Source organism: Nothobranchius furzeri, chromosome 1 (genome assembly GCF_043380555.1).
Source record: "Nothobranchius furzeri strain GRZ-AD chromosome 1, NfurGRZ-RIMD1, whole genome shotgun sequence".
NCBI lineage: Eukaryota > Metazoa > Chordata > Actinopteri > Cyprinodontiformes > Nothobranchiidae > Nothobranchius > Nothobranchius furzeri.
This window is the reverse complement of record NC_091741.1, coordinates 78916304-78929108: the sequence shown is the minus strand read 5'-3', so window position 1 is coordinate 78929108 and position 12805 is coordinate 78916304. Positions and strand designations below refer to the sequence as shown.

At 43.6% G+C, this 12805-nt stretch overlaps 1 protein-coding gene across 4 annotated transcripts in view; it reads right to left on the bottom strand.

The window, feature by feature from the left end:
• Positions 1 to 12805, bottom strand: part of fam13b (family with sequence similarity 13 member B) — an 81318-nt gene that overhangs the window by 5346 nt on the left and 63167 nt on the right. For 2 of the 4 annotated variants that reach the window (XM_015950430.3, XM_054739270.2), the window contains exons 8-18: positions 9956 to 10000; positions 8121 to 8216; positions 6102 to 6246; positions 4929 to 5026; positions 3460 to 3511; positions 3147 to 3276; positions 2143 to 2214; positions 1557 to 1830; positions 1343 to 1481; positions 912 to 993; positions 203 to 373 (exon numbers count right to left, since the gene is read on the bottom strand). In XM_015950430.3, the coding sequence (XP_015805916.3) occupies positions 203 to 373; positions 912 to 993; positions 1343 to 1481; positions 1557 to 1830; positions 2143 to 2214; positions 3147 to 3276; positions 3460 to 3511; positions 4929 to 5026; positions 6102 to 6246; positions 8121 to 8216; positions 9956 to 10000 (1304 nt within the window). The remainder of the gene's footprint in view (positions 1 to 202; positions 374 to 911; positions 994 to 1342; positions 1482 to 1556; positions 1831 to 2142; positions 2215 to 3146; positions 3277 to 3459; positions 3512 to 4928; positions 5027 to 6101; positions 6247 to 8120; positions 8217 to 9955; positions 10001 to 12805) is intronic. The other 2 variants (XM_054739273.2, XM_054739272.2) reach the window with 2 other exon arrangements.

Below are 12805 nucleotides of genomic sequence, written 5' to 3'. Positions count from 1 at the left end.
CACACACACACACACACACACACACACACACACACACACACACACACACACACACACACACAAACAAACAAACAAACAAATGAAGCCCTTCAAATTTCATGCTGACATGCTGTCACACTGCAAGTACACCAGAACAGCGCCCCCTGACTGTGACTGTTAGTAGTGTTTGTAATGTCTACTTACGAGGGGGGTTTGTACTTACTGAGGTGAAACGGTCTAGAGCTCAGGCCTGAGGAGGGGGTGGGAGTGTGATGGGGAGGTGAGCAAATAGAGGAGGAAGAGGAAGGGGAGGAGGGAGCAGGGTGGCGTCTGTATGAATGGAGCAAAGCCTGGTGCCTCAGCGTGCTTCTGGGTAAAAGGTGGTGCTGGCGTCCTGGTTGGGCCAATCAATCAATCAATCAGTCGTTGGGCAACAGAGGAAGGAAAGTGGAGAGCGGGTGCTCGTGTTATTGCTTTTTCACTTTTGATTTGAAACAGAGACATGTCTCAGCCACTGCATCCTCCAAAAAGGAGAGCAGTCACCTCCTCATAATGGGAGGAGGTGGACGAGCCTGCTGCGGGTGATTCAGTACGGAGAAACCATCACTAATTATCTAGATTTTTATTTCAGCTTTTATCACCGTTGGTGGTTTTAAAGGCCCACGTTTCACCTTACTGAGGTCACCCTGCAGGTCTGGATGTGGGTTCACAAGGACGCACCAGCACACAGAAGGGTGGGGGCCACGTCAACTCTGAACATGTGCATGTCTGCTTTCCCTTTGTTAGACCAGCATACATGTCATGTTGTAAAAGGTCAAAGGTTAGGATAGAGAAATGGGCCAAACTGTTGGTTAAGCCACAGGATGGCCCACTCTCCGACCCCCCTTCAAACACCAATGCACATTCACAGGCAGGAGGAGGAGGAGGCGTACCTTTGATCTGTCTGCGGATCTTGGTCAGGTCGGTCATCCACTTGAGGACTTTGGGGTTAGCTGCCTTGTCTGCATGAGAGGGCTGCACAGAAGAACCACAGAGCAGAGCACGGGTCGGTCATTCAGAGGATAAAAGGTCAAGACAACAATAGTCACATCATTTACAGCAACAACCAGGTCATCTTGTTGCTAGAATATTAAATATGACATCATCAGGACCGGGTCTGCCTTCAGGAACCCTATTAAAAGTCACTCTGGACGTTTACTAGGCTTACGGCCACTTTTAATGTCAACAGCACTCTAGAAGTGATCAAAGATCATTTGTCTTTTCTAAATCAAGTTGATCTTTACCGCCGTTTATTATTGAATAACTAACATTTCAGAGCAGCAGCTCGCTCCATCTCCTCAGCTGAACGAAGTGGTCTTTGTACCTTATAGTTCTTCTCGTTCTCAAACTGCTCCTCAAACTGTTTGATTTTCTTCTTCAGATGCTGGAGCTTCTTGGTAAGCTGGTGGGTGACGGAGTCGCCCCTCATGGTCTCTCTGGAGCCAAAAGAGGCTCGCCTCGGCCTGAGGATGCACACGCACGTTATGAATCAGCTGGAGTGGAGAGAAACAGCAGGATCTGTGATGTGTGCGACTCACCTCTGTGCTTTAGTGGGCGAGATGGTGTCTGGGTCCTGCTGGAGGAAGCGCTGGGTGCTGTGAGCTCCAAAGTCTAGAAAGCGGCGTGCCAGGATGTGGGGGTGGGTGCGCGATGAGGAAGGAGAATCATCGTGCTCTCTGTCCCCGATGTCTTCCTCATTGTCGTCTTCCAGAGGCAGAAGGGGAAGAGGGACCATTCGACCCGCCAGCGGGGAGAGCTGGGCCTCTCCACTCTCACTGTCGTTCTGCCAGGATTTAAAAGCTGGAACAGGATCTGAGAGCGGATGGGAAAACATCAAAGGGAGTTTTAGTCCATCACAAATGTGAAAGGGTGAAAAGGTTGAGATTTTATAAAATGCATCTAACTGTTTTCCTTCGTCTGCAACCTGCTGATGCCATGTTAACAGCCTGTTTAAGAAGGGTCAGCACTAATGAGGAGTGAGAGTTACAGCATTAAATCTGACTTCTTCACATGCAGGAACGCTTCCTACAGTAAATCAGCACCAGAGAAGAAGAAGAAGCATGAACTTGTCTCTGAGGACAGGTGAGAGGAGGTGTGGGCAGACCTGTGGGTGGGGCGACTTACCCTGGCCTTCTCTCTGCAGATGCATACATGAGAAGTCGATGGAAGGGAGGTGTAGATGGGAAGGGGGTGACGCTGTTTGGATGAGTGGAGGAAGAAGAGAAGGAGGAGGAGAAGAAGAATGAGGAGGGACATGGAGAGAGATGGTAAAGAGAAGGAGCAGTGAGGTCAGTCGTTGGTAACTTTAGAGTTTGTTCAGAAATTATCTTCAGATGTTTACTGATCAGCTGCTGAGCCTCTAATAGAGTCCGTGTCACGGCCTAAACGCAGTAACTAGTTGGTGTTTAATCGTTCAGCTTGGTTTAAAATACCTTACTGTTGACGGATTAACCAGTAACAGATTATAATCTAGTCATAGGAGGAGGAGGGGGGGGGGGGTGTTATAGCTCATGCTAATGCTCAGGAAAACACGAACATCTGAAAGTAAACTGTTGGGTTCTTGTGTTAAAATAAAACAAGTGACTGGGTCTCGACGATGCTGATGCTGAATCACGATTTTCTACATCAGGAAGAAGAAAGGTTAAACCCAGCGAAGACTTCAGAGTAAAAAGACTAACAAAGTTCACACTCATGAACAGACCTGCAGGCTAAACATGGAACAGAGAAAATATCAGTCACAGCAGACCTTTCTTACGTGTGTGTGTGCACAGATGTGGCTGCAACACACAGTCAAAGTCTTTAAGGTCACAACAATAAAGAAAAGTCACAAGAGTTTGTAAACTTAGTCCACTGCACATATGAGGGTCGGTTTTTCCACCAATCACAGGACAGCAGGAATGAAAACTAGCTCATGTGTAGGAAAATAAAACAGAACAGGAGACTAGTTAGTTTTAGGATTGTTTTCATTTAAATGTTCATCAAAATGAATAAAAACCAAAGTGAAACTCAAAAAATGTCTGAATTGCTGCACCAAACTGACAGAAATAACATTAATTATTAACGTTAAGTTATCATTAACGCTGAATGGGTTGTGAAGCCGGCTGAACACAAGTCAGGCTGCTGCGTACCTTCCCACTGGTTGTCAGGGAAAAGTTGGGGGTGGGGGTTGTGGCCAGAGTTTGGTTGGCATGGTGACAGATGGTTCCTGTTTGTCTCGCTGGTGTTGGCGTTCTGATCGCGGTGGAATGAATCAGAGTCCTGGAGGAGGAGAGACGGAGAGTTTGTGAACCCAGCAGAGACTAGTAAAGAACCAGAAACAGTAACGTAAAACTAACAAACTTTTGTAGACTTAAATGCTCTTTATCAATATTAAACATCAAACCCATTGTTTATAAAAACACATCTTTAGTGTGGGACACCGATTTAGTCCAAACCACTTACACAGTTTATGGTGACGGTCTGCTCCATCGTATCAAGCAGCTGATTGTCCTGCCTGTGAGAAATAAAAACACAGACCTGTCATGTGCGTTCTTTTCTGTGTCAGACTTTAGTGTGTACTTTAGTGTTTCCATGTGAGCACCAGTCAGCCCAGACTACTCCTGAGTGTGTGATGGTGGACGGTCTGACTATGAGCTGATGAAGAGTCACCGGACGAGTGGAAAAACAAACATGAATGTTCTACTGACCACTTCTATTCTTAACAACTGATATAGTACTACCGTAGAAAACGACATGAAGTTGTTTGTGTGTGTGGTGTGTGTGTGTGTGTGTGTGTGTGTGTGTGTGTGTGTGAGACTAAATGAACAAGTGTTTCTGATGATCTGTGAAACGAGCTCAGGCTGAGATGATTGCTTAGTTCGACTGAAGTTGGGCTTTTTTAAATTCACATAAACACGTTAGCCTGGCTCAGTGTTTCCCAGTCAGTACAGAGAGCTGAACTATGGAGAGAAGACTGTACAAACTAGGAGATGCTCAAGACGTGTGGAAGCCCGTGTGTTCATCATGTGGTAAAAAACAAAGATGATCTTAGGGAATTAGCGTTGACGAGCTGTTAGCGCAGACAGAACTTTACAGTTGCCCAGAATATTCTACTGAGGATGTTTTTCTGTTCAACAGCCGACTTCTTAAACCCAAACCCGGTCTGTCTAACCTACATTACCCCGTCCTCAAGAGCACGTTGTCAGCCACAGAGCTGCAGCTGCTGCGACAGTCGTCCAGAGCTGATGCAGCTCGACAACATTCATGTGTATTTACAGTTGGATGGTAGAGTCAAAACCTCTACCGATGCCTACATTTATATCATATCAACTGGGTACACTGAGCATTACTAGCCTTGCTGAAGTTTAACTGGTTCTAATCGAGCTGAATTACCCAGATAAATGCGGTTGGAGACAGATTTCCTCTGCATGTAAACGGTTCAGTCCAGCTGCAACAGGTTGGACACTCACTACTTTCTACGAGTGACGAGAACACGGAATAATATCAACGCCACAAAGTAACATGGGTCCACCGTCAAACAGTACAGGACGTACCAAATAATCTGTGCTGCAGCGTTGCCCATTCCTTCCGTCATTGTGCATGTCCTGTTTTTACTCCCACCGGCGTTTGCTTACGGTTTGTGTTGCTTTAGGCTAACCAGAAGAAACCTGACACAAAAGGGCGCATGTCGAAACCTACCGTAGCGGAGCACACTCCATTTGAGTTTGGTTTCGTAACTTAGATGTAAACTGGGATAAAGGCCCCCAGTTTAATCTGGAATATTTCCGTAGCTCGGCTCAGATGCGTATGTAGACGCACTGAATGATGTGTAAACACAACATTACAGCCTCTTTGGATGAAAACAGATACTGTTGTCACTGTTTGTGAATAGGTGCCCACAGATATTCTAACAGGAGAGTCAATCGGCTCACCTGGCAGTGTTTAGGTTGTTCTCAGCATCTGTGGCGGCCTCACCATCCAGGTCCATTCCTGAGCTCTCCTCCAGGGTGACTACAGGATCCGGTAAGTTCTGACAGAAACACAACATGAAGAATGAGTATCAGAGAATGAAAGATATGAAGAAACAAGAGGCCAAGAACAGAAACTGAACAAGGGTATATCCCAGACCAATCACTAGATTTCACTTCCTCTGACAGGGAATGTTTTTATTTTCCTCAACAGCTCTGGTTGGGAACTAGTGGGTATTGTAACGCTCAGAACAGCTTCGGCAAACAACAACAAGGCTTATTTATGAGAAACGACACAGATACGTTCTCGTTCAAATAAAAGCTTAATTAGTGGAGCTAAACCAACGCCTGCAGGTCCACACAAAGGAGGCGTTAACAAACACGGTCAGACTTCTAAGCTAGCTTTGGAAGGTTTCTGTTATGGTTTGGCTGATTAGTATTTTAAACACCACCTTTTGGTCGGAGCAGGAAGTGTGTGTGAGGTGGCAGCTAACACAAGACTCCCTCCAATCAGTGGGATGATGATTAAATGTGTTTGAGTTACAGAGAGGGAAGCTGTAGTTAATCACTTACCTGCTGACAGCTGGATGGTTAATGGTTTAATTAATACTGAACAATAAAATTAAAATCTGTAGGCTAAAGCAATTTTACAACAAATCCTTCAGAGGCCAATAACCTAACCTAAAATAAACAAAAGGATGACCCAGAATTCCCAGAAAGTTATTTTTGTGTCTATTTGTAAAAAAAAAAAAAAAAAAAAACAACAACAACAACAGCTGCCTTTTGTTCTCTGCTGAAACTCCTGCAGCAGACGGTGCAGAACAACGACATGCTGTTCCGATAGTATCAGACACTCGGCCGTGGAATGAACAGGTTAGTGATGTGAAACGGGCTGCAGGCCCGCACAGGAACCGGTCCCTCTGTGTTCTGGGAGGATTTGGTGGGAAATCTGTGCTGCGAGCGTCTGTCATCATCGGATATTATACTTTCAGTTTGAGTGTGACGGGGATTCCCAGTTGTTGCTTGTGTTTAATAGAAATAATGATACTGTTCTTTTTTGGGTTGCTGTGTTTGATGTGCAAACATGAATCAGTTTATTACTGTGTGTGTGTGTGTGTGTGTGTGTGTGCTACCAACCTGTAGCTCTGCTTGACTTTCTATGTGCTGCTCAGTCTGTTTAGGCGGGGTCTCTCCTCCTGTGTTGCAGGGGCTGTCTTCAGGTGTGGTTTGTTGCTCCACGTCTCCATGGCAACCCTGTTCTTCGGGCTCACATGGACTCACACTATGAGGAAACCCAGAAAATGTAAAAAAAAAAAATCATGAAAGGACTGAAGTACTCTCTATAACCCACTGGGCTGATAGAGTAACAAAGTGTTTTTGTTTTAGAGCTAATCGGTGATTCTGACCAGCATCGTCTCAGCATGTAAAATAATTGCCATCATTTCTCTCACCGTGTTTAATTATAATCTGATCCCTCCAGTTGTCTTTATGTTGTTGTTCACAATGTTCTCTTTGGAAAATGAGTTTGTGAAAAGCCCCTCAGAGTTTCTGTCAGCGGCGGAGTAAGAGCAGAGCCTGTGAGAACTCCAGAAGGTGGCACACTACGGCGCTAGATTTCTGCGAGGCAGACTGTACGACGTTTCGCTCCAACAGGACACGCTACGTCATGAGCGCTCTCCCTGAAAGCATACGTCACTAAGCAGACCGCTAACCAAAACAAAGTTTAAAATATAACACTTAATTTTAGTGTCAGCTCATGACCCAACTCTTCTTCCTCAAAGAGGAAGGATTGTTTTCAAAACCCTCGCTTTGACGTCAAGACTCCGGCTGCAAGTCTCATTTTCCCATCTTCCAGCTAAACAGCTGATCGTCCTGCTGGACGTTCATCCTTCTCATCCTCCTTTAAACATAGAAAACTCACTAAACTACAGAGAAGTAACAATATGTCACAGATCGTTCTAGCATCTAAACTTTTGCTGTGAAGTCTGTCTCACAGTTCACTCCACAGCTCCGCTCTGCGACAGCTCATCACACATGCTGTCACGGAGCCTCCACTGTCCCTCTGCAACACAACACGCTACTGAACCATCCTTAAGCTGCTGGTTGAATATGTGAGAGTTCCACCAACAGCAGCGGGATCTCGTGTTATTTCTATGTTCATGAGCTCATCTCCTCTCAGCTCTCACAGATCACAGAATCACAATTTTCACAATTCAGCTGATGGTCTAAAAACATAGTTTAATTATTTTTAGTATAACTTCAGTTTAACTTGAGCTATTAACTCATTCACTGCTAATGACGACTAAAGTCGTCATTGGCATTTTTTTTTTACTGTGTGGGCATCAGAATGAGCCCCCGCACCGCGAGAACAAACATCCCGGCTCTAAAGCCGACCTTCATCCACGTACATCACACGTCATGTGATCAGGAAGCAGAAAATCCATGTGTTAGAAGATCGTTTTGGGCCGCTGCTGTAAAAAAAGTGAGGCACAAACCAGAAAAGCTTCTGCCGATCGCAATTCAACAACGGATTATGAAAGAACGGATAACGCTCGAAACGCACTGATTCTTCCTGATGTAAAAGGTGAGCTTACTCTTTGTTTTGGCGCTGACATCATCTTAGCGCGCAACGTTCTATGACTCGTAAAAAAACTGTGAAAACGCTGAAAAACACTGGCAGCGAAGGGCTTTTCTGATCAGTAAACGGCTGGCGGTGAAAGAGTTAACAACAATAAAAACTGTTGTGTAGTTTATAATCAGTATTTTAAACATACATTGAAACCGAAGCTCAGAGAGGCGGAGTCTTGCTGCAGCAGAGTCCCAAAGATGTGCTTTCATTGGTGGATTGCAGACAGGAGTCATTGGTTTTCAAGCAGTGCTTGAAAACTGTTGGAGGTTGCCTTTGGTCGTGAGGCAGATCAAAACGCTACAGAGCCGGTCACACATATGCAAATCACCCTCAAGTTCACAGTTTGTCACTATTCTGCTCGCGAAGACGGATTTGGCCAAGACGGTCGAAAATCGCACAGTGTGAAATAGGCATTACACGCTGCTATCGGCACGAGCGTGAAGATGTAGAAGATGATGAGGTTTCCTGTATGTGCGTGTCTGTCTCAGCAGGGTTCAGACAGTCATACATCGGCATTTCACTCCTACCTGTGGTTGTCATAGTTACTGAGATCCTGGCTGATGGAGGTTTTCAGTTCGTAAAAGTGCTGCTCCACTGCAGCCCTGATGGTTCGCTGAATTATCCTGAAGAAACACAAACACATCATCAGCATCTTGTTTGCAGGTTTAGTTTACAACTAGAGCACAGAAGATGTCTACTTTTAATAATCATGGAATACTTTTATTAAAGACTTGTCAGGGAAGGTGTCTAAATAGAACTATAACTATTTAATGACACTTAAAATTCCTTAGATCAGTGATTTCCAAACCTTTCAGCTTAGGCCTCATGAAATTAAAACCGCTAAGACCTTTGCCAGCTGGTTTTAGACCACGCCCATTTTTTAATGTCCATCGTTTTTACACTTCCGATTACTGGAGATCATTTTAAGACCCACAGTGGGGTCAGGACACCGCTGTGGGGATACGGTTTTAGACGTGATACTGTTTGTTGTCTATGTTCACACGTGATTTTCAATACAAGAAAACAAAAATCTCATGATTCAAACATCCCTGTAGCAAAGCTCTTTATCACGTCACTTAAAATTAAATAGTAGTCAAAGTGTGGGACAGGCTTAAGGAGATAAACCTGAAACAAAATCCTACGATACTGAAATAAACAGCTGTTCCAAAACCTGGAAAATAAATCTTTGAAATTTATTCAAATACTTGTAATTTTGCTGAACATGTACAGCTTGTTCTAAATGAAGAGCTATAGATACTGAAGCACTGAAATAAAAATTAATTTTCTGTATTTGTTTACAGATAAATGACATTCTGAGGTTTATATCAGTACTCAGTCCTGCTAAACTTTCACCTCTTGGACCAAAAGTCTCCTTACAAACTCTGACCTCCATCTTTAAACAGATCTGACTAAACAGAACAAAAGTATGTTTATTGTGGAGTACAGGACTATAAATGGCCGTAAGCTACGTCTAATAAGACAGATTCACTCATAAATGCCTTTATTCCAATCTAAGCTACACTCAAAGACCTTATTAAGACAATAACCGGGTCCGGTTCAGGAAGGATTTATGCTGACCCGCCAGCCGAGGAATCGGTCGAGCTGTTATGGCCTATTAAAGGTAACAAGCCCCGTCACACTCTGACCTGCTTCACTTTCTCTGGCTTCTAGCCGTCTGTTAGTGGTCCCTGCTCAGAGAGCACCGATCTGCTAAAACCCACCTAAATGTCTCCATGCAGGGTTTTCTCATTTGATTTATAGTATTCAAAAATATTTGTAAATTTAACCAATTATATAAACAACTGTAACTTCATTGTTAACCTACATTAATGCACGGCAGCAAAAACCATTTCCACTGTGTTTCCTTCTCATGCAGAGTAGAAGCTGGGGCCTGACAGTCACGTGATAGCTGAGTTAACGTCCCTGAGGCTCCAAAACCAACAAACCGTGCAAAAAGCATAAGTTTAGCTTTGTAATCAAAACACAAGGCCAACTTTTCTCCTTTTTTCTCATCCCTTATTCTTAAACTCACAGTTTCTCTTTGAAATGGGCTCATCTCAGGGTTGCCTGCAGGATCTCCTTGATTCCTGTTATTGTCTCCTAAGTGGAAGGTCTTTTATCCCCTTCTGATTCAGCTAACTCACTTCCACACACTCACCATAAGTTTTAACATCACACCAGTTTCAGCTTCATCTGCGACATAATATAATCTGTCAGATTAGCTTCTGCCTGATCACAGTTTATTTAGCCTTTTCTTTAATTCTAAGAATTGCAGTGCTGCATCGTCCATTTGCAAAGCCGCAGTGCACACACTAGTGTGTACGCATGTGTGTGTGTGTGTGTACACAAAGGGTTGACTTACTCAGCAGAGTCAGCAGGCAGGATGGATATAGGGGAGACGTGGGAGCTGCAGTCAGAAAGGAGAAAGGGACAGTATAATTATTCCGAACACCTTCTAACCCTAGGAACGCTGGAGTCCAAACAGCGAAGCAGCAGAGCACTGAGCCTTTTAAGTGAAAACAAATCCAAATCTCTGACCACTTTGAGAACTGACTGAGTCATACAGCAAAGATCCCTCGAGCCGAATGAAAATCACAACAAGGATTACATGCACCCAGTTCTGGACAGTGGCGCCACTCTCGGTGGGCAGATTGTAATCAAGGCTACAGCTCAGTTAGATCGCTCTCATCCTACAGGAGGAAGTGTGTCATGTTGCGTTTGTTCTTTGTCCTCTAAAAAGTCGAGAGAGTGTGTGTGTGTGTGTGTGTCCCAATGCCACACAAACACACAAAGAAGCATGCCAAGAAAACGCCTTGTTTACATAATAATCCTTCATAGCACCTAGTCATTGGGGTGTTGCTACACCCGTGCGTACGTGAGCATCTAAGGTGATAAAAGCTGGCTCATTAGAGAAATAACTGCTGATGTTATGCAACACACGCACGCACGCACACACACACACCTAATGCAGCAAGAAGTGCTCAAGTAGATTGATTAGGTCTGAATTATTAATGTAAGATCAGAAACATCTCTTCATCTTATTCTAGTTTTAAACAAACTTATTGAATCTCTTTTAGTAAAATTTTATCTGACATATTTTAACTTTTATTCAGTCTGCTCATCTCTTCACACAAATATTTGTGTAACACCATCCACGCCCTTCCTGTTGCCCTTCATGTTGAACTCACGCTCTGCCTCAGTGAAACTGTCTTTGAACATAACTATAACCTTCCCTTTAGCACAAAGTAGGCTTTAGTGCTTGTTTCCTACAGAAAGACCAACATGCTGCCAAACAAAGATCTGAGTTTGCTCTGATTACTGTAACAATACAGATGTTTACATGTGTTCTCCTGTCACGTTTACTGTTACTGACTTGCTTTAAACAGGAACCTAGCAGCTGTCCCTTCCATGCACTGATAACATCTGACAGGAGGCTCTGAAGCGAGTTACGCCCTACGGAGCTGCCTCTAACAATAGATCTTTGAAGGAACCCTTCAGGATGTTACATAACTGCCATGAGCCCTCAGTAGGTAAGATACAGTCTAATCTTACACCATCAAGCCCCTGAGAGCTTGAATTTAAAAAAAAAAACTGCTGCTGAGGAAGTAGGGGTTTGCCCTTTCCACATCCCAAAGCAACAAAAGTCACTTCCATCACACCATTACAGGCCTATAGAGCACAGCCTTTAGAGCAGCTGAATGGCCTTTCATCTCTTGCTTGGGCACATGAAGGACAAATTTAAATCACTTAGCTAGGAGGAATGCTTTTTGTTTGAACCTGAAAGGGCAGAAGCCATTGTTTGTCTAGTTAGGCAGAGTTCAACTATATGGACTAAACACCATCTAGTCTCACAAATAAAGTTAATACTAAATGTTACGTACCCGACAGGAGGTGTTAAAATGTGAAGGAGGGGGCGACAAAAGAAATGCGACAGTGGAGTTAAAATGGGTTTAATTGTTATAAAAGGTTCTAAAAACAAGTGCAAACAGATGGAGAGCATTATTAAAATAATGCCAAATAAAAAAATCAAGACTAAAAGGTTAACATTTAAAGGTCGAATTATCAGCATTAAAACCCCTGGTTAAAACTTTTCTTAAAAGTTTTACCAAACAGAAGGAGTTTTTAAAAATCTCCAAGTTGATAATAAAAACTGACGTACTACAAAAACACTGAGTGTTTTAAAATCCCAAAGTCAGTAAACTGCGATGTTAACCTTTAAGAGAATACATAAACCAAAAAAGATCACATGGATCTCCTAAAATACACAAAAGGGGTTTAAAACAAAGCGTAAGGCCTGGAGGACAGCAGAACCCCTAGACTGCTGAAGGCATCAGCAGGATCCAGCTCAGCTGTGCTCTCTGCAGCCTGGACGAGGAGGAGGAGGAGGGACGGTGTCAGGCTGATCATTATTTTAATAATGCTCTCCATCTGTTTGCACTTGTTTTTAGAACCTTTTATAACAATTAAACCCATTTTAACTCCACTGTCGCATTTCTTATGTTGCCCCCTCCTTCACATTTTAACACCTCCTGTCGGGGACGTAGCACTAAATCAAATGAACAAAGAAACAAACGTTACCTTTATTTACTTTACAGTAATGACACTTTTGTCTTTAGCAGAAACTGAACAGATCTCCTGAGAAGTGGCTAAATCTTCTCAATTGGTGACATTATGGTGATTTCCTTTCATTTACTGGTTATGTGTTTAATGAAAATAAATAAGATTAGGGATGCAACGATACCACTTTTTCCCCAAATTGATATGATACCGATACTTGGATCTGAGTACTCGCCGATACCGATTACCGATACATCTACCACACAAAAAACACTATGAATTGTAATACAGGTTTTATTTTCTTCTCTGCTCTCAACAAGAAAAGACTGAGGTAGATAAAAAGAAAAATAAATTAATAGAAATAATCAAAAAACTAAACTATTAGGTGAACAGAAATGGCAAGTTACAGTGAAGCCACGTTCAAGCGAATGCATTTGTATCGGTTTCTGATACCGGTATCGGTGCATCCCTAAATAAGATTTAACAAATACGTCGTCTTCCTACGCTTATCCGGGTCTGGGTCGTGGGGGCAGCATCCCAACTAGGGAGCTCCAGACCGTCCTCTCACCGGCCACCTCCACCAGCTCCTCCGGCAGGACCCCAAGGCGTTCCCGGACCAGATTGGAGATGTAACCTCTCCAACGTGTCCTGGGTC